Source organism: Thalassophryne amazonica, chromosome 2, assembly GCF_902500255.1.
Source record: "Thalassophryne amazonica chromosome 2, fThaAma1.1, whole genome shotgun sequence".
NCBI classification, from domain to species: Eukaryota; Metazoa; Chordata; class Actinopteri; order Batrachoidiformes; family Batrachoididae; genus Thalassophryne; species Thalassophryne amazonica.
This window is the reverse complement of record NC_047104.1, coordinates 126,885,872-126,907,620: the sequence shown is the minus strand read 5'-3', so window position 1 is coordinate 126,907,620 and position 21,749 is coordinate 126,885,872. Positions and strand designations below refer to the sequence as shown.

At 40.5% G+C, this 21,749-nt stretch overlaps 1 protein-coding gene across 4 annotated transcripts in view; it reads left to right on the top strand.

Moving 5' to 3' along the window:
• Positions 1–12,096, top strand: part of LOC117530084 (protocadherin-9) — a 1,095,629-nt gene extending 1,083,533 nt beyond the window's left edge. For all 4 annotated transcript variants that reach the window (XM_034193042.1, XM_034193029.1, XM_034193037.1 and 1 more), the window contains one exon: positions 10,034–12,096. In XM_034193042.1, coding sequence (XP_034048933.1) covers positions 10,034–10,404 — 371 coding nt within the window. In that variant the 3' untranslated portion in view covers positions 10,405–12,096. The remainder of the gene's footprint in view (positions 1–10,033) is intronic.
• Positions 12,097–21,749: the final 9,653 nt, after the last annotated feature.

The window sequence follows — 21,749 nt, the reverse complement described above, 5'->3', positions numbered from 1 at the left end:
GGGTCAAGACAGAAGTCAGACTACCAGAGCAAGAATTTTAGCTGAGCACGCTTCTGCAATTTGAAGCGAAATGTCCTCGCGTCAAGCAACCCAGTCCAGTCGAAGAGCCAAGCTTCTCTACTATGGAAATCACCTGGACAACTGAGAGCCTTCACGGAAACATTCTCAAAGTAATCCAAGAAGTCCTGAGCTACAAACGGAGAATGACTAACAGGTGACCGTCCATGGATAAGAAATGCTACGTGTCAAACAAAAATTTTGAGTTGTACTTGTTTTTATTGATCAAATCCGAATAGTAGGCCCACTTTGTAGTCCATAGTACATGCTTATACTCTACAACTGCATCATGCCATGCAATGTGGAACACCTCTAATTTGGAGCTACCACATTTCCGTTCCAGACTTCTAGCCTTCTGCATGAGGTCCCGCAAGTAACCACTGAACCAAGGTAACTGCACTTTGGGAAGGCAAGGCCTTAATAAAGGCGCATTCTCATCAAATGTAGTTTTGAGTACTGAGTTCAAACTATCCACCAGACTGTCTACTGACTAAGAATTCTGCAAAGTTGAAGCTAAAAGATCAGGCAGTCAAGCTTCAAGTTCAGTCCTAGTTGAAGGTTTAATGTGTCGCCACAGTAATAGGCAAGGTTGCAGCTCCACTAAACGCGGGAGTATAAATGTAAAGTTAATAAGTGATTGGTCAGAGACCACCGAAGCAAGGGGCAGGATACCAATATTCGTGACAGCAACACCACGTACAAGAACCAAATCCAGGGTATTTCCCGTATCGTGCGTCGAGCCCTGAATGCAATTTCCATAAATGATTTACAGAGGGGACCTGAGGGCCTATTCATATAAATGTTCAAATCACCAATGATCAAAATATTATCAGCACTAGTTCACAAGTTAGAAATAAATGCACCAAATTCATCCAAGAATTCAGAATATAGGGGCCCTATAAACAATGACAAAATAACACAACTGATGTCCATACTTCTGCTCCAGACAATATGTGGCATCATGGACAGAGTGGAGAATCAGATGCTCAAATGATTTATACTTGTGACCCCCAGCAGTTAATAAATTAAACCTAGACTTGTAAATAAAAGGAATACCCCCTCCTTGCTTCATACCATGGGAAACATGACTAAATGTGTACGCTGGTGGGCGGGCTTCATTTAGGGGAAGGACAACTGTAGGTTTAAGCCAGGTTTCACACAAACCAATCATATCTATATGGTGATCCACAATTAAATCATTGATCAACATAGATTTTGAAGACAGTGATCTGATATTTATAAGACCCAAACTAAGGACCTCGGCAGAGTTGACAATTGGACTATTTGGGTTTACAGGTGGTTCCAAAGTAACATTTCTGAGGTACCTAAAAATAGGTTTAGGCCTGATACACTCCACACAGATCGCAGGCATCAGACACAAAATCGTGAATGCAGCAGGAACAGCCAGCGGGCCATCCTCAATTCCAATGTCATCCAATGTTATAATAGGTATTAACCCCTTAATGCCCATTGTCGCATATATGCTACAATCTCTGACTCAAATATGCAACTTACCAAATTGACCTGTATGCCCGTTGTCACAAATTTGCAACATACCATCATTATTATAACATTATAACAAAGTCATTAACAGAATACCCAGTATTACTATCTAGTTTTTGTGCAAAAGTGAAATTAATAATCTCAACATTATTTACCATCTACTTAAAGGCAAAAACACACACAAAACATTTTTTTATATACAGCTATATAAATTCGGGCGTTAAGGGGTTAAATTTGAAAAATATATCCCCCTATAATTTCTACAAACACATCTACAGGAGCAGGCCACAGTCTCAACCTGATAAATCTCCCTCCCAAAAAAAACCCCACTATCACCACCTTGGATTGTCTGCATTAAATTTGCTGCTAAACTAGTTGATCCCACACCCACATTCATTCTGTGCTCTGCGACCTGCTGTATACTCCAAGTGTTACCCTCCCTGCAGAACCCTATCTATATTCGTGGACAAGATGGCAGCTCCCTCTCTAGAATGGTGAAAGCCATTCGGCGTCAACAAGTCACATTGGCCCCGGAACGAAGGCCAATTATCGATGAAACTAAAACAGTGTTTTGTACAAAAGTGTGCCAGCCACCTATATAACAATAACAGCCTGCTAAAAATCTCATCACCACCCTGGGAGGGGAGGGGACCAGAAACTATTAATCGATGCCGATATGACCTTCTAGCAAGGTCACAAATCCTCTGTATATTCATTTTTGTGACTTCTGAATGCTTCATCTTAAGATCATTTGCGCCAACATGAATAACTATATGACTGTATTTCATGTCATGTTTCTTGGTCTGTTTACCATTTTGCACCGTCAGTACCCTGAGGTGGAGGCTATATCAGGAGTTCTCGCCCCAGGAATACTTTCAATCAGCCGGCATCTGCAACTCAACTTTGCGGGTGATGGACTCCCCTATGATTAACATCTGACATTTCGGCCTGGGGACAGGAGTGGAGGTCCGCGGGCTCAAAAAACTGACATCAAGCATATCCAGAGGAGAAAATCGGTTCATAGTTCGCAAAGGCAAATATAATTTGGGTGCCACAACCAGGTGCCACACTCCGCGTGACTTCCACCGAGCCCCACGTGACTTCCTCTACCTGACCACAGTCTGAAAACCATCCTCACCGGTTGGCACCTCTTTACTAATGCTAATAGGCATAACAGCTGGCTCATCATCAACCATGCCTGTAACATCAATCTCCACAAGACTAATAAGCTGTTCAAACTTACGAACACGGCTCTCCAAGAGAGCCACCCTCTCAGCCAGTATCATATAAAAGTTTCTTAAGAACAGCAAAAAACACAGAAGTTAACCCACTCCTAAAATTAATAAAATAGCAATAAAATAGTAAAATAAAACAATAAAATAAGATTCACAACAATAATCGGCCAAGCTGAGCACAGCTAGCTCAGTTGGCTTAGCATAACTTAGCTTAGCTTGTCCTGAAAACATCCTCACTTCCCCACAGAAACAACTAACTGCTGATGTAATGGTAGCCTCTGCCGCTGCAGCAGGCTTGGCTGATAGGCTCCGGCGAGTCATGGGTCCAGCTGGCGAACGCTGCCGAGTCACAGGTTAGGCTATAGGTCTCCAGCAATTCACAGTCCCGGCTAGTGGCCTCCCAAAGCGAGCTGCGGTCTGACTGGCAGACGTCAAACAAGCCACAGACCTGATTTGCGACTCTCAAGCAACCATCCAAGCAACATCTTTTTCAGGTACATCCTTGATTATTTCAGCAAGACAATGCCAAGCCACATTCTGCACGTGCTACAACAGCGTGGCTTCATAGCAAAAGAGTGAGGGTACTCGACTGGCAGTCCAGACCTGTCACCCATTGAAAGTGTGTGGTGCATTATGAAGCACAAAATATGACAACGGAGACCCCGGACTGTTGAACAACTGAAGTCATAGATCAAGCAAGAATGGGGAATAATTCCACCTTCAACAATTTGTCTCCTCAGTTCCCAAATACTAATTGAGTGTTGTTAGAAGGAAAGGTGATGTAACACAGTGGTAAACATACCACTGTCCCAGCTTTTTTGAAACATGTTGCAGGCATCCATTTCAAAATGAGCAAATATTTGCACAAAAACAATAAAGCTTATCAGTTTGAACATTAAATGTCTTGTCTTTGTGGTGTATTCAATTGAATATAGGTTGAAGAGGATTTTCAAATCATTGTATTCTGTTTTTATTTCCATTTTACACAAAGTCCCAACTTCATTGGATTTGGGGTTGTAATAATAATAGGTGGCATGGTGGAATAGTGGTTTGCACTGCTGCCTCATAGCAAGAAGATTGTGGAATCACTTCCTGCCTTGGCCTTTGTGTGTGGAGTTTGTCTCCTTGTGTTCACATGGGTTCCCCCGGGTGCTGTGGGGTTCTCCTACTTTCAAAGGCATGCAGGTTAGGTGAACTGGAAAATTTACACTGATCATAGGTATGAGTGTTGTGTTTGTCTGTATATATGTGGCTGTGTGATAAGGTAATGTCCTGTCCAAGGTGTACCCTGCCTCTCGACCTATGACTGCTGGGATGGGCTCCAGCCCCTTCCCCCATGATGTTTTAATTGGAGTAACCCAGTATTGAAAGGGAATATACAATGACAATATTTTATAGCTTTTATTAAATGACAACACCAAAAGGAGGACAGAAACCAGACATTGCATGAGACAAGTAGCAATGGTTGGCCAATCTGTGAACTGATCCTGGGTATACTGTGGACAACATCATGTGGTGTATTGTTGGTGCCTTAATGTCTTAGACTTTGTGATTTAAATGTTGGGTTAAGAATAGGGTAACCTATGATGCAACACATACCGAGGAGTGATCAACCTAATCTAGACCTTCCAAATGAGAGCATGATGTAGAAATGGCCAAAACATCCAATGACTACAGGGTTTACCACTGATTATGTGTCCTAAAATTCAATAAAAATACATGGTTGGATAGACAAATCATTTTCTGGAAGAGGACATAATAGAACAAAAAAAATCTAGACTTGATACTTGGCAAACAACAATAAAGAGTATAACCTCAAAGTGGTTTGCAATGTTGCCTCACATGAAAAAGGTCCTGGGATCGCTTCTCACCTGGTGCTTTCTGTGTGGAGTTGCAACCTCTCCCCCTGTCTGTGTGGGTTTCCTCTGGACACTCCCGTTTCCTCCCACCATCAAAAACATGGTTATTTAGAGTCTGCTCCTTTCTCTGCCCCTGACAAAGCCAACATCTCTGCATCTGAAGTTGGTTCTCGGGAGACGTACTATTGCTGCCCACTGGTTCTAGTGGTTGGATTATGTCTAACTTTAATTAGGATAGGTTAAGTGAAGAGGACAAATTTTGTTGTATGTATCCATCTACAATGACAATAAAAGTCCTTCTTCTTCTCCTAATTATATGTAATGATGTATCTCATTTGGAGATCTGTCATATGGTGGTTGACAATGTTCCTCATGGAATTAGCATAATTACAAACTAAATTGGAAATAATCCCTCAACAAATCTATTCACCACTGAGAATAACTGAGGACAAAAGACCCGGTCTGCTGTCTTCTCTATATGCATGGTCCATCTGCTCCACAAAAGCTGCACATCATATAAACTTATGCATATTTTTGAGATATCTTTCAACCACTCAATCTATGTGTGTGTGTGTGTGTGTGTGTGTGTGTGTGTGTGTGTGTGTGTGTGTGTGTGTGTGTGTGTGTGTGTGTGTATGTATATATATATATATTGTATATGAATGAATGAATTTATTTGGCACGCACACACATGCTTAACAACAACAAAGAATTTTTTCCAGTTTTCCAGTTTTGTGCGGCCAGAGAGGTATAGGCTGAAGCAAAAGCTTATAAACACCCACTCCTTTTACCAATTTCTATAGACATACATGCACACACACACATATATATATATATATATATATATATATATATATATATATATATATATATATAGATAGATAGATAGATAGATAGATAGATATATATAGATATATATATATATGCAGTGGTGGGCACAGTTCCGATAATCCGCTAACTATCGAAGATAATGTTTTCATTATCAGATGAGCTTTTCAGATAACTTTGAAAACCGTCATCGGACCAGTTATCTTCCGATAAGCTTTGGTCCGATAATTTTTAGACTGCTAACATTGTTGCAGACGTAGTAAACAAAGCTTAACAGTCACAAACATTTATGAAGTCTAAAATCAGTTGAGTACCTACCTGTTAAATGTTTTGTAGTAGATGCACAGTTCTATCCTCCACAAACAGAGAAGAGCTGGTTCTAGGAGAAACGGCTGTATCCTCTGCAGGCAAAGGAGAACTGGTCATAAAAAAGAAAAAAGCTCATTTCTTTTGACTCCATACTGATACGCTGGCAATATCACCCAAGTCATCCAGAGGCATACAGTTTTAACTTGTGGTTAAAATTTTAACCAAACAAATTTTCGACAAGTTATTTAAATTAACGTCACGTCTGAAGTTTTATAAAGTGAAAATATCAGATATATGTTTTAGTTTTAAAGTAATGCACTAATTTTGAAGGTTTTAGTGTGGACATGCTGTGCCCAGTGCATTATGGGTAATCTCAGTACATTCATGGCAGAAGAAATGCATTTGAGATGCTCTGATCAGGCTCCACACGGGCCACAGCATTAAACTCTTTGTATATTGTGCCTAAAACTCACGTGAATATATTATCTGGGTTTACAGTGTTGTTATTGTGTTTGGGACAAGTTGGGACATGCCTATCTCGGCTGTCAGTGCTTACCAGTCGAGTGAGTAAAAGAGAAATTGTGGAGAGCTGGGCTTGTCCCCTGGCACTCCGAAACGGAGGTGTTCTTTTGTCTCGCTTCATCAGCGAATCGGTCATGACGCGCGAAGCCTCCGTGCAGCTTTCCATGACAAAATCTCTTGTTAAAAGTGAAATCTGCCGGAAAATGGCTGATGTCCAGCTCTTGTGATAACCAGAGAAATTGGACGCAATGGTACCGGCTCCACACAGCCATCCGTTTAGAAATGATGTGGTGGTTTCTGCCTCTCGATGGTGGCTCGGAGCGCGGCGCGCCATGCGCCATTGTGGGCCGTCCTTAAAGCTGTAGTAACATTCCTTATTCTCTGTGAAGCCCGTAAAATTTTAACCGAAAGCCAGATAAATTTTTCGAATGGTTTCCAGCTGCCTGTCTCTATCAGTTTCTGAAAAGATTCTGATGAAAAAAAAGCCCAAATCATTCCGCCATTTCCTCGCAATGAAACGACGACGAGAGGGGTGGACCAGTGCTCACTCAAATCCTGCCCACAGGCGATTGCCGCAACTGACAGGCGTGGAAAAACTCATGCATGCGCACGAAGGTTCAAGCTTGGCTGACGTAAAAACATATGAATCAAATCCATATAGTTTTTGAAAAAAAATAAAAAGGTACGATACTTTTCTAACAGACCTTGTATATATGTAAGATGTCTGAAATTCATTTTGCGTTTATTAAATTCCACTCATTTTTAATGTAGTAGACACAGATTATCTGGAATTTTGTTTTGGCACGTTTTCACGGTCTCTACTGCCATCTACTGGCCAGTAGTGTTCATGGCCGTATTCGCTGTAAATACTGAGCATCTGGGCACCAGTAGATGGCAGTGTTCTATTTATTTTGACACCGGTTATATCAGAGGGTTATCTTATCTAATTACAACTTGGCTTTTTTTTTTTTTTTTTTTTTTTTTTTTTTACAAATAAAAAATGGCATATTTTACAATAGCACATTTATATGTAATCACCAACACACACATCACAGTAACGTGTTTGTTTTTACATAGAATGAATGACACAACCAATCAGTGTTAGCAGAGGCACATTTTACCCATAATCCCTTTGCCATCTGTCTGTGTTTGTTACAAAACTTCAGAATTAGTGCATTATTTAACATTAACTTTGTACAAATGACATAATTGACATTAATGGAGTTTTTCTATCTGTATCAGTTTTTCTGATGCTGTTATTGAGTAGAGAGTTGAGCTTTGCTGTTCCTCTCAACTGCTTCTCTGCTGGAAGCTATGTAGTAAAAAGGACCTTCCAGCAGTGGGCAGGGTGCACAGAGACAAAGTGCTGACTCATTGTTTGGGGTCTGTGGTCGCCTTTGATACTACCAGAAGCGATCATGGTGTTAAAGCTCAAAATCAGCTTGTTAGTAGTTGAAAGTGTACCAGAGACAATACTGGAAGTTATGGGTTAGCTGCAGCTTCTGATATTTTTTCTGCAGTTTATTGGTTTAGCTTTAGAAAAGATAACTTTTCAGTTAGCTGATTATCTGTTATCAAAGCTAACATTTTGGTTAGCTGTGCCCACCACTGTGTGTGTGTGTGTATATGTATATATATATATATATATATATATATATATATATATATATATATATATATATATATATATGTATGTATGTATGTATATATATATATATGTATATGAGGTCTATTAGAAAAGAAGGTCTATTAGAAAAGAAACCGACCTTTTTATTTTGTTATAAAAATATTTGGATTTGAATCATGTGCGATTACATCAGCCAACCTTGAACCCTCGTGCGCATGCGTGAGTTTTTTCACGTCTGTTGGTTACGTCATTCGCCTGTGGGCAGGCTTTGAGTGAGGAGTGGTCCACCCCCCTCGTCGGAATTCCTTTGTCTGACTTCTTCCTGAGAAACTGGCACTTTGCTTGATCAAAATTTTTTCAGAACCTGTGAGGCACATCGAAGTGGACACCATTCGAGAAATTCAGCTGGTTTTCGGTGAAAATTTTAACGGCTGATGAGAGATTATGGAGTGGTACTGTCGCTTTAAGGACTTCCCATGGAGCCGGATGTCGAGCAGCGCTCCCAGGCGCCGTCGTCAGCCTGTTTCAAGCTGAAAACCTCCAAATTTAAGCCTCTGTTGACCGAGGACATCGTGAGAGAACAGAGAACTTTCAGAAGAGGTCAGGATCAGCAGTTTATCCGGACATTCCACTGTTAAAGGAGATTTTGTTAGGAAAGACGTGCGGACGGATTGGCATGTCGGCAGGCAGCCAGCGCAACGCGCCGCCACAGGAAAAACACCTCCATGTTGATAACCATTTGTAAAAACCAGGCGGCTTTTGATGGCTTCCAGCTGAGTGAGTATCTGAGAAACTGTTTAACAGCTGGACATGTTCCAACTTGTCCTTAAGGCTTCCAACGGAGTTGTTTTTCCTGTGGCGGCGCGCCGTGCCGGCTGCCTGCTCCCCCCCCAACACATGTATGTGTGCGCCCACCTGGCAGGCGAGATGCATCTCCTCTGATCAGAGAGTTACACTTTGGTCTGTGCGCTGAACGGACTGGGGTGTGGCAGTTGTTGACATGGCTGGTCCTGGACATCACAGCTGCAGAACACGCACCATGTTTTTTGATGGACACCAATTGAGGACTGAGTGCTCAATTGGTAGTTGTTTCACACTGTTTCCCCGTATTTGTCGAAATGTTGTCCAAACTTCACGCTATGTGTGAAGATACCTGTAGCAATGTTGCTTTTGTAAACCTTCAGTAGCCACTTCCATTTTCAATGGTCTACCGAATAATCAGGAATATTTATGGTGTTAATTATTGATATTTTATTAACTAATAAATTACATGTATCATTATGACAAATATGTGTTACAACTCTGATCCTGGTAGCAGCTCTGTGCTTTTGCTTCATGAGCGAGAATTAGCATCACACATTGACAGAAAGAGGTGCCAGAGATGATGTTTCTCAGTGTTTTGACAATAATCTTTAATTTGAAGAGTATAAAGATTTAAAATGCAGTCAGGCATGTCGCTGTGATCCAGACACAGATAATACACATATATATATATATATATATATATATATATATATATATATATAGTAGAGAAACTTGAATCTTCGACTGGACTGGGGTGCTTGACGCAAATCTCTGAAGCTTGCTCAGCTAAAATGCTTGCTCTGGTAGTCCGAGTTTTAAACCTAACCAGACCCCTCCTACCAAGAGGCAGACTGCTATTGGTTAGTGACTAAACATTTGCTATAATTAGCACCTATTGTGCTCTAATTAGCACCCTCCTAATGACAGGGTAGCTGTTCCTCCTAACAATGGGACTGACAGCTCTCCTGATGACATGAATGACTCATTACCATGAACAAAAGACTGAAACTGCTTTGACCTGAGTACCCCATTGTAAACAGGGGACAAAGCGTGTCTCAGACCCCCTCCCCGGTTAAGGCTGGGTTTATATATATAAAATGGGCTGTCTGCACTGTATTTTTTTCCATATTATGTTATGCCAGTACAGGGGGCATGAAATTTAAGATGAAAAGTCTAATAATATAGAATTAAAAATTCATGTACAACAGATTGGTCATCACTCTAACTGTAAATATGATGATGCCACATCACTGACGCAGTATTTTTACCTTGCTTTTTCTTCTCCTCAGATGGACCTCTTGGACCCCGTGGTCTAGTGGAAGCTACAGAGATGTGCACACAGGAGTGCCTTGTCCTGGGACATTCTGATAACTGCTGGATGCCACCAACCTTGGGAAGCTATCAGCAGCCCAAGTCACCGATGTCCAGTTTTGGATCTCAGAGGGAATGGGGTCCCAAGGACAAACTTCTCAATGGACATACTCTTACCAGAACCTGGAAAAATGAGAGTGGGCGTTCAGAGCACTTTGCTGACAGGAAGCAGTTTGGAAGTGGAGAGGGACACTTCACCAGCAGTGGCATGGCTGATATTCCACTGGTTAGTCTCAAATCCTGCCAGCCGGCATCCTGCCCAGACAGCCCAAAAGACCAGCAGCTATAAGAGGGACTTTGTATTACACTGCGAGCACTTGTATTAGAACATAGTCAAACACACAAAGCAACTTGTTTGAGACCATCTTGATTTTTTTCTTCACTCTCCTCGCTTTTTCTCCAAGTGCATTGATGCTTCTGCGGTGTGATAGCTTCCTGTACTATGTAGGCCACAAAACTTTTGTGCTTATGCTGTGTTCCCAACAATCAAACTTTATCATCGCTCTTGAGGAACCATCTTTTTTTTCTTTTTTTTTAAACATAAGTTAAAAAAATAATCTCCATGAACTGTGCATGGACATTTTTTGCCAACTTCATGTGATATTTGGACATATGAAGGAAGGACACACAAAAATGGAGAAAACAAAAATAATAATAAAAAAATATATATTAGTGCTGACTGGCATATACAGATATTTGTGCTGTGGTTGTTACTGAGTTGTTCAGGACTATATTAATCAACACAATCAAAGAAAATGAAATTACATTTCAGAGCGTGTTGTTTCAATAACACTGTTAGTGGACACTTGTTTATTCTGTCATTGTCAAAGTGTTTGTAAATACAAATTATTAACCAGTCTCATGTATCTGTAATAACCACGAAGAGTAGGACAGTTCTTGATTGTTGGTTACTGTAATGGCTTGTCATCTGGGTTTTTGGTTTTTACTGGACAGTAATCTATAATGTGGCATCATTTATAAGAAGAATGCATTTACATATTTGCCTATGGTTGATTTTGTGTCATCTCATAATATAGTCAGTGTTGTCCTTATTTCAAAACATTTTGGTTCAAATAATGTAAAACCACAGGCAAACTTAAAAAAAAAAAAAAAGAAGCATTTTTTTATGAAGGATGTCAGTGCTCATTATGTGCAACTTAAAAATGAAAAGCTCCGAAAGCTCTATAATCAGATTTTGAAAGTGTTCAGTACAAGTAAATAGCAATATATTTGTAAATGGCTAAATGTTTTATCTAACGTTAATCTTATTACGTATAGATTTTATTCAAATTGTGGTTTAACTGAGTGGAATTTCTCAGCAGTTCTCGCAATTTATTGACACATGTATATATCTTATTTCCACATAGACTATTGTTTTCCACATGTAAGATAACACAGGTTAAGATAACACTTTAATCACTGTGCCTTCATGATGTTTCTTCAAACACTGAATTGTACATATTTCAGTACATGTTGGCAGCAAAGATTATTCTGTCTGAAAATTACATGCCTTCTGCATTGTATGTTTGCCAAATTCAGTGATACATTCACAAAGACATCAAAATCCAAAATCGAATCATTGTCAGTGAAGAAAAACACAGAGGCATGATGAAGACAATTGGTCAACCATGAAAGATTGTCATACTACCGTCTGAAAAGGTTTGTTTTATCTACAGCATGGACAGGCATTCACACAAATGGAACAGCATGCAAAGTGATGTTGCTTTAAAAAAAAAAGATCATTTTGTCATTTTATTATGTTGAACTAGAAATGATTTGTGCATTAAAGAGCGATTCAGTTTGTAAAGCACTTTCATATTTATGTCACACTATAAAGTTAAGTGGGTTGGACTGATTTGCTTATCGCAGTATGTCTGTCCGTTGTGAGGTTGTTTGACATCACTGATTCTGAAACAGTTAATCCTTGTTACTACTCTACAGGTATACAGCTACTGCAATAAATGTTTTAATTATGTGCAAATTTATTGTGTCGATGAGATTATCATTTAAAAAGGTATTTGGTTCTGTTTGGCTACAAAGTCATAGAAATGAGCTGCTAATTTATTAAGAGGGCATTTATATTTCCAATCCATATTTAACAAGGTTTTCTGCTGTAACTTTCTGTTAACAGTGTAATGTAGTGCCCTGTTCCTTGGTTGTAATTTAATCAAATTCATGTTGTTTGCCAGGACGACGCTCCTGTAGACAGAATTGGCAGTTACAAACACACTGTTGAATAATTAAATATCATCTGCATAAGGGGTTAGACCACTTCAAGCTACAACAACAGTGACAGTGCTGCATGTCTCCATTGCATCAGGTCAACAAAGAGAAGAAAACTTATTCAAAAGTAGATGATTTTTGATGCCCTGCATCCATAAAATAACACATGAAACAGCGGGATCTTAAGACTGACACGTGACATAACGATCCTGGACATCTTTGTTACTAGGTCTCATTGGAGGATTCTTGGATATCACTGAAATGATTTGTGTCAAAAGAAGTTACTTAGGGAGCCTCAGATGAGGTGTATCACTTGTTGGAGACAGTTGAGGGAACATCATCTGTGACATTCTGGCCATGTGGCACATTTCTCTGGGCATGAGCCACCACACAGATGCCTCGTTATAGAAGAACCCCAGTGACTGTGGCAGGCCAAGGTATGCAGATGCTTCACTTGACTGTGGTAGACATATTTATGTGATTATTTTGAAATGGTGGGATGGACTGGTTGTCTGCCTGGGTTTCTGCCATCCAGTATTCAGAATAGTCCCATAGTATGATGGATGTATGCTCCCAGACATGGCCCGACCTGATGTGCATCCCCGCCAACAGTGATTCATCTCTCCTTCACATATAATGAAGCCAATTGCATTTCAATTTCAATTTATTTAATTTTATATAGTGCAAAATCACAAGAAAGGTGCCTCAAGGTGCTTTATACAAGTAAACTCTAACCTTACCAACCGCTAGAGGAAGCATACAGGAGACAGTGATAAGGCAAAACTCCCTCAATTGGTATTTAGGAAGAAATCTTATGCAGACCAGACTCAGAGGGGTGACCTACTGCTTAGGCCATTCTAACAGTTACCAGGATTTTACAAAATTTACAAAGATGAAGAAACAGAAAACAGGAAATCAAACAACATGAAAATCTACGGTAGGTGCAATTGTTGAGATGACCATGCAAGCATTTCTGTCGCAGGTGGTGTGTGTGGGGGGAGTGTGTGCAGGGCCAATGTTCAGCCATCATGCCATCAATCGGCCTGTCACCACGGCAACATATATTCCAAAAGTAGAATGCAGTGTGCTGCATCAGCTTCATGGCATGGCATCTTGTGGTCGGTCCAGCATCCCGTGGTCTTCAGCTACCAATCCAGTGCAATGCCATTGGTACCTTGGATAGATAGAGACAAAGAGCAGAATCAGTCGGACGGAAAACCTACACCTAAGGTATAATTCAGGAGCAGTAAATTGACAGAAAAGCAGAGAAAATTCTAAGGTGATCGCTGGCCACTACCACTAAGTTTGACTAACAGACCCAGAATTTAGTTGAAGTGAGGCCAAAACCTGTTCCACTGCTAATAAATTCATTTAAAAAGATAAGCATAGTACTTGTACACTACATTGCCAGTATGCTAGTCATACGAGAGGGAGAAGAAATGTGTCTTACTGCAAGTCTGGACTTGAATGTTTCTACAAAATCTGACTGTTTTATCTCTGTAGGAAGATCATTCCACAAAACGGGTGCACAGTAAGAGTGAGCTCACTTGCACACATACTTTTTATTAACCCTAGGGTCACAAAGTAGTCCTGCGCCCTGAGAGGGCAGACCACTGGCCGCTACGTAGGGTTTAATTAAGTCAGCTAAGTAGGGAGGTGCTAGTCTGTGAATACTTTTATAATTTAATAGCAGAACCAGAAGATAATTATAGTGGGCGATTTTAACATCCACACAGATGCTGAGAATGACAGTCTCAACACTGCATTTAATCTATTGTTAAACTCGATTGGCTTTGCTCAAAATGTAAATGAGTCCACCCACCACTTTAATCATACCTTAGATCTTGTTCTGACTTATGGTATGGAAATTGAAGACTTAACAGTATTCCCTGAAAACCCCCTTCTGTCTGATCATTTCTTAATAACATTTACATTTACTCTGATGGACTACCCAGCAGTGGGGAATAAGTTTCATTACAGTAGAAGTCTTTATGTTCTCCAATGCCATATACCAACACAGGGCAAAGTAGCTACCTAAACTCTGTGAGTGAGATAGATTATCTCGTCAATAGTTTTACATCCTCACTGAGGACAACTTTGGATGCTGTAGCTCCTCTGAAAAAGAGAGCCTTAAATCAGAAGTGCCTGACTCCGTGGTATAACTCACAAACTCACAGCTTAACGCAGATAACCCGTACGTTGGAGAGGAAATGGCGTCTCACTAATTTAGAAGATCTTCACTTAGCCTGGAAAAAGTCTGTTCCTCTATAAAAAAAAAAGCCCTCCATAAAGCTAGGACATCTTACTACTCATCACTAATTGAAGAAAATAAGAACAACCCCAGGTTTCTTTTCAGCACTGTAGCCAGGCTGACAAAGAGTCAGGGCTCTATTGAGCCGAGTATTCCTTTAACTTTAACTGGTAATGACTTCATGACTTTCTTTGCTAATAAAATTTTAACTATTAGAGAAAAAATTACTCATAACCATCCCAAAGACATATCTTTCTCTTTGGCTGCTTTCAGTGATGCCGGTATTTGGTTAGACACTTTCTCTCCGATTGTTCTGAGTCATTTTCATTAGTTACTTCCTCCAAACCATCAACATGTCTATTAGACTCCATTCCTACCAGGCTGCTCAAGGAAGCCCTACCATTAATTAATGCTTCGATCTTAAATATGATCAATCTATCTAGTTTAGTTGGCTATGTACCACAGGCTTTTAAGGTGGCAGTAATTAAACCATTACTTAAAAAGCCATTACTTGACCCAGCTATCTTAGCTAATTATAGGCCAATCTCCAACCTTCCTTTTCTCTCAAAAATTCTTGAGAAAACTAATTCATGCATTTATTTCCTCTAGGCTGGACTATTGTAATTCATTGTTATCAGGTTGTCCTAAAAGTTCCCTGAAAAGCCTTCAGTTAATTCAAAATGCTGCAGCTAGAGTACTGACGGGACTAGAAGGAGCGAACATATTTCACCCATATTGGCCTCTCTTCATTGGCTTTCTCTTAATTCTAGAATAGAATTTAAAATTATTCTTCTTACTTATAAGGTTTTGAATAGTCAGGTCCGATCTTATCTTAGGGACCTCATAGTACCATATCACCCCAATCGAGCGCTTCGCTCTCAGACTGCAGGCTTACTTGTAGTTCCTAGGGTTTTTAAGAGTAGGAGGAGCCTTCAGCTTTCAGGCTCCTCTCCTGTGGAACCAGCTCCCAATTCAGATCAGGGAGACAGACACCCTCTCTACTTTTAAGATTAGGCTTAAAACTTTCCTTTTTGCTAAAGCTTATAGTTAGGGCTGGATCAGGTGACCCTGAACCATCCCTTAGTTATGCTGCTATAGACCTAGACTGTTGGGGGGTTCCCATGATGCACTGAGTGTTTCTTTCTCTTTTTGCTCTGTATGCACCACTCGGCATTTAATCATTAGTGATTGATCTCTGCTCCCCTCCACAGCATGTCTTTTTCCTGGTTCTCTCCCTCAGCCCCAACCAGTCCCAGCAGAAGACTGCCCGTCCCTGAGCCTGGTTCTGCTGGAGGTTTCTTCCTGTTAAAAGGGAGTTTTTCCTTCCCAATGTCGCCAAGTGCTTGCTCACAGGGGGTTGTTTTGACCGTTGAGGTTTTTCCATAATTATTGTATGGCTTTGCCTTAGAATATAAAGCGCCTTGGGGCAACTGTTTGTTGTGATTTGGCGCTATATTAATAAAATTGATTTGATTTGAACCTTAAACTCCAACCTCACACAGACAGGAAGCCAATGAAAAGACCAAAATGGGTGTAACGTGGTCAAACTTTCTGCTTCCTGTTAAGATTCTGGCAGCAACATTTTGAACCAATTAATGACCTCCAAAATTTACCATCATGTAGACATTCCACTCGGAATATCAGGCCATTTGCAGCATCCTGTTTCAGTGGCATGTCATCAGCAGCAACAGACAAAACAGGTCACATGGTCTTTTTGAAAAGTGACCTGAATAGGATAACAGAGAGGAAACATCACAGGTAAGGGGAGCTAATGGGGAGAAAACTTGCATTAAAAGAAAATATTCTGTCTGTTTGATGACTTGAACCTTTCAAGCACAAGTCCTTCAACTGTAATGGAGAGTCCAAGAGCAGAGATGAGCACAATGAGAAATGGAGCACAAAGATCTAAAAGCAACAAAATTGCAGAGTGAGTACTGCATTTTCCAAAGCACATCACAACTTTTTTTTTTCCTCATAATCTCAGCTCTTTAAATTGGAGTTTTTGTGCATTGTTGTAGTATACCCAAAACCTGTCTGCAATTTTTCTTTTATTATTTGAATTTCTTTAGGTTAGTGCTTTGGTCCCTGTGAAGGCCCAGTATAGTTATTATAATACTGATCAACAACAACAACAAAAATGTGTGCATGGACTTTGAGAACTGATTTAAGGTAATTTTGGGGTGCTAACTCCAAATCGGAGCTCAGATTTCCTCTATCACATCACATTTTTTTGCAATCTGCGTGTTCCTTATTGATGGATTACACAAAAACTTGCTCATTCACTCATGAGCTTGACGCTACTAATCATGCACAAGGCAGCTTCAAAAGCATAGTTTTTTAAACCAGGTTAACAAAATGTGAACAACAGCTGTAATATTATTTATGTCACTAAAGAGGGGTGCGACACTGGAACTTTTGCTTCAATGCTCGATACAAGAGGTATGTAGTCATATCTCAAAAATGTGATGTGATTGGCAAAAACTAACACCAGATTTGGATTCAGCACCCATAAATTACCCATATTCATTGGAAAAAGGCCATACAAGAAAAATCATATTGGCCAGTGTAATTATCTGGCTAAATAAACACATTACAATTGATGATATTATTTGCTGCAAAAATGCAATCTATTTACCATTTACAGTGAGGAAAATAAGTATTTGAACACCCTGCGATTTTGCAAGTTCTCTCACTTAGAAATCATGGAGGGGTCTGAAATTTTCATCTTAGGTGCATGTCCACTGTGAGAGACATAATCTAAAAAAAAAAAAACCAATCCGGAAATCACAATGTATGATTTTTTTAATACTTTTTTGTATGTTACTGCTGCAAATAAGTATTTGAACACCTGTGAAAATCAATTCAATCAATCAATCAATTTTTTTTTTTATATAGCGCCAAATCACAACAAACAGTTGCCCCAAGGCGCTTTATATTGCAAGGCAAGGCCATACAATAATTATGTAAAACCCCAACGGTCAAAACGACCCCCTGTGAGCAAGCACTTGGCTACAGTGGGAAGGAAAAACTCCCTTTTAACAGGAAGAAACCTCCAGCAGAACCAGGCTCAGGGAGGGGCAGTCTTCTGCTGGGACTGGTTGGGGCTGAGGGAGAGAACCAGGAAAAAGACATGCTGTGGAGGGGAGCACAGATCGATCACTAATGATTAAATGCAGAGTGGTGCATACAGAGCAAAAAGAGAAAGAAACAGTGCATCATGGGAACCCCCCAGCAGTCTACGTCTATAGCAGCATAACTAAGGGATGGTTCAGGGTCACCTGATCCAGCCCTAACTATAAGCTTTAGCAAAAAGGAAAGTTTTAAGCCTAATCTTAAAAGTAGAGAGGGTGTCTGTCTCCCTGATCTGAATTGGGAGCTGGTTCCACAGGAGAGGAGCCTGAAAGCTGAAGGCTCTGCCTCCCATTCTACTCTTACAAACCCTAGGAACTACAAGTAAGCCTGCAGTCTGACAGCGAAGCGCTCTATTGGGGTGATATGGTACTACGAGGTCCCTAAGATAAGATGGGACCTGATTATTCAAAACCTTATAAGTAAGAAGAAGAATTTTAAATTCTATTCTAGAATTAACAGGAAGCCAATGAAGAGAGGCCAATATGGGTGAGATATGCTCTCTCCTTCTAGTCCCCGTCAGTACTCTAGCTGCAGCATTTTGAATTAACTGAAGGCTTTTTAGGGAACTTTTAGGACAACCTGATAATAATGAATTACAATAGTCCAGCCTAGAGGAAATAAATGCATGAATTAGTTTTTCAGCATCACTCTGAGACAAGACCTTTCTGATTTTAGAGATATTGCGTAAATGCAAAAAAGCAGTCCTACATATTTGTTTAATATGCACTTTGAATGACATATCCTGATCAAAAATGACTCCAAGATTTCTCACAGTATTACTAGAGGTCAGGGTAATGCCATCCAGAGTAAGGATCTGGTTAGACACCATGTTTCTAAGATTTGTGGGGCCAAGTACAATAACTTCAGTTTTATCTGAGTTTAAAAGCAGGAAATTAGAGGTCATCCATGTCTTTATGTCTGTAAGACAATCCTGCAGTTTAGCTAATTGGTGTGTGTCCTCTGGCTTCATGGATAGATAAAGCTGGGTATCATCTGCGTAACAATGAAAATTTAAGCAATACCGTCTAATAATACTGCCTAAGGGAAGCATGTATAAAGTGAATAAAATTGGTCCTAGCACAGAACCTTGTGGAACTCCATAATTAACTTTAGTCTGTGAAGAAGATTCCCCATTTACATGAACAAATTGTAATCTATTAGACAAATATGATTCAAACCACCGCAGTGCAGTGCCTTTAATACCTATGGCATGCTCTAATCTCTGTAATACAATTTTATGGTCAACAGTATCAAAAGCAGCACTGAGGTCTAACAGAACAAGCACAGAGATGAGTCCACTGTCCGAGGCCATAAGAAGATCATTTGTAACCTTCACTAATGCTGTTTCTGTACTATGATGAATTCTAAAACCTGACTGAAACTCTTCAAATAGACCATTCCTCTGCAGATGATCAGTTAGCTGTTTTACAACTACCCTTTCAAGATTTTTTGAGAGAAAAGGAAGGTTGGAGATTGGCCTATAATTAGCTAAGATAGCTGGGTCAAGTGATGGCTTTTTAAGTAATGGTTTAATTACTAAAAATCAATGTTAATATTTGGTACAGTAGCCTTTGTTTGCAATTACAGAGGGAAAACATTTCCTGTAGTTTTTCACCAGGTTTACACACACTGCAGCAGGAATTTTGGTCCACTCCTCCATACAGATCTTCTCTAGATCTTTCAGGTTTGGAGTTTCAGTTCCCTCCAAAGATTTTCTATTGAGTTCAGGTCTGGAGACTGGCCAGGCCACTCCAGGACCTTGAAATGCTTCTTACAGAGCCCCTTCTTAGTTTCCCTGGCTGTGTGTTTGGGGGGTCATTGTCATGCTGGAAGACCCAGCCATGACCCATCTTCAATGCTCTTACTGAGGGAAGGAGGTTGTTTGCCAAAATCTCACAATACATGACCCCATCCATCCTCCCTTCAATATGGTGCAGTCGTCCTGTCCCCTTTGCAGAAGAGCACCCCCAGAGTATGATGTTTCCACCCCCATGCTTCACGGTTGGGATGGTTTTCTTGGGGTTGTTCACATCCTCTAAACATGGTAAGTGGAGTTGATTCCAAAAAGTTCTATTCTGGTCTCATCTGACCACATGACCTTCTCCCATGCCTCCTCTGGATCATCCAGATGGTCACTGGTGAACGTCAAACGGGCCTGGACATGTGCTGGCTTGAGCAGGGGGGCCTTGCTGCCCTGCAGGATTTTAAACCATGACAGCATCATGTGTTACTAAAGTAATCTTTGTGACTATGGTCCCAGCTCTCTTCAGGTCATTGACCAGGTCCTCCTGTGTAGTTCTGAGCTTTCTCAGAATCATCCTTACCCCACAAAGTGAGATCTTGCATGGAATCCCAGACTGAGGGAGATTGACAGTCATCTTGTGTTTCTTCCACTTTCTAATAAATAATCATAACAGTTGTTGTCTTCTACCAAGCTGCTTGCCTGTTGTCCTGTAGTCCATCCCAGCCTTGTGCAGGTCTACAGTTTTGTCCCTGGTGTCCTTAGACAGCTCTTTGGGCTTGGCTATGGTGGACAGGTTGGAGTGTGATTGATTGGGCGGTGGGCTAGCTACTGTATATAAAGAAAGCTACACCTGTCGGCAGGTACCGGCAGATCTGTTTTCCAGCTTTGAACTGCAGACTTTTGTGATAAGCTCTGATACTCCAGTCCTGTGTGCACTGGTGTATCGCCTTCCAAAGCCAAATAAAGACTTCATTCAGGACTTGACTGACTTTGTGGCCAGCTTATCACTGAATTACGATCACTTTCTGATTGTTGGGGATTTTAATATCCACGTCTGTTGCGAATCCCAGACGATGGTTAAAGAATTCTTGGATTTGATTGACTCTTTTAATTTGACTCAGTCTGTGTCAAGCTGTACGCACGAGAAGGAGCATATTTTGGACATTGTGCTCTCTTTCGGTCTTAATCCTAATGTAATTGAGATTTGTGAAACCCACTTCTCTGATCACTTTGCTGTTTTATTCTCTGTAGCATTGTCTCGGAGCATGGTCAGTCCGTGCACCACGGCGCGCCAGGTGCGCACATTCAATACTGAGTCAGCCACCCTGTTTTCTGATGCTTTTCATGAAACGTATAGAAACGACTCAGATAACGTAACTCCCGATGAACTCCTTTCTTATTTTAATGGTGTGTGCACAAAGGCTTTCGACTCGGTGGCTCCTTTACGGCTGAAGCACTTAAAGCCCATGGCACAGCCTTGGCTAAACAAGCGCACTCGTGAACTCAGGCGCTCTTGTAGGCGCGCAGAGCGACAATAGAAAAAAGATCATCTTCACGTTTCCTTGCAAATACTGAGGGACAGACTGTCTGAGTATCAGAGAGCAGCTAAAGCTGCTAAAACTAGATTCATGTCAGATCTTGTGTCCTCAAACTGTCATAAACCTCAAGTGCTTTTTAACACTCTGAATTCGCTCATAAATCCTCGTGCGAGCAATTTTGCTGTGCCTTCAGCCAGCCTTTGTGAAGATTTTCTCTCTTATTTCAGAGATGAAATCTGTGATCTTAGATCATGTCCTGTATCTGAGGTGGAGTCAGCAGATCCATCCATGTGTCATGCTGTTTTTGATTGTTTTAATCCTGTATCTATTTGTGAGCTGACTAAAATTGTTAATCATCTTAAGTCTTCTTCCTGCACTTTGGACATTCTTCCAGGTCATTTGTTTAAAGATGTTTTTCAGTGTATTGGTCCATAGATTGCTGAACTTGTGAACGCTTCTCTATCAAGTGGCTGTTTGCCGTCAGCTCTAAAACATGCTGTGGTCCAGCCGCTCATCAAAAAGAACAATCTTGACCCAAATGTGTTGTCCAACTATATACCGATCTCTAAATTGCTATTTGTGTCTAAAGTCTTAGAGAAAGCTGTTTATGACCAATTGCAGGCTTATCTGGATCTTAATGAAATAGGGGAGAAGTTTCAATCTGGTTTTAAATTAAGACAGTACTGAAACAGCCCTTTTAAAAGTTTTCAATGACCTTCTTTTAACTGTTGATGCTGGGAACTCTG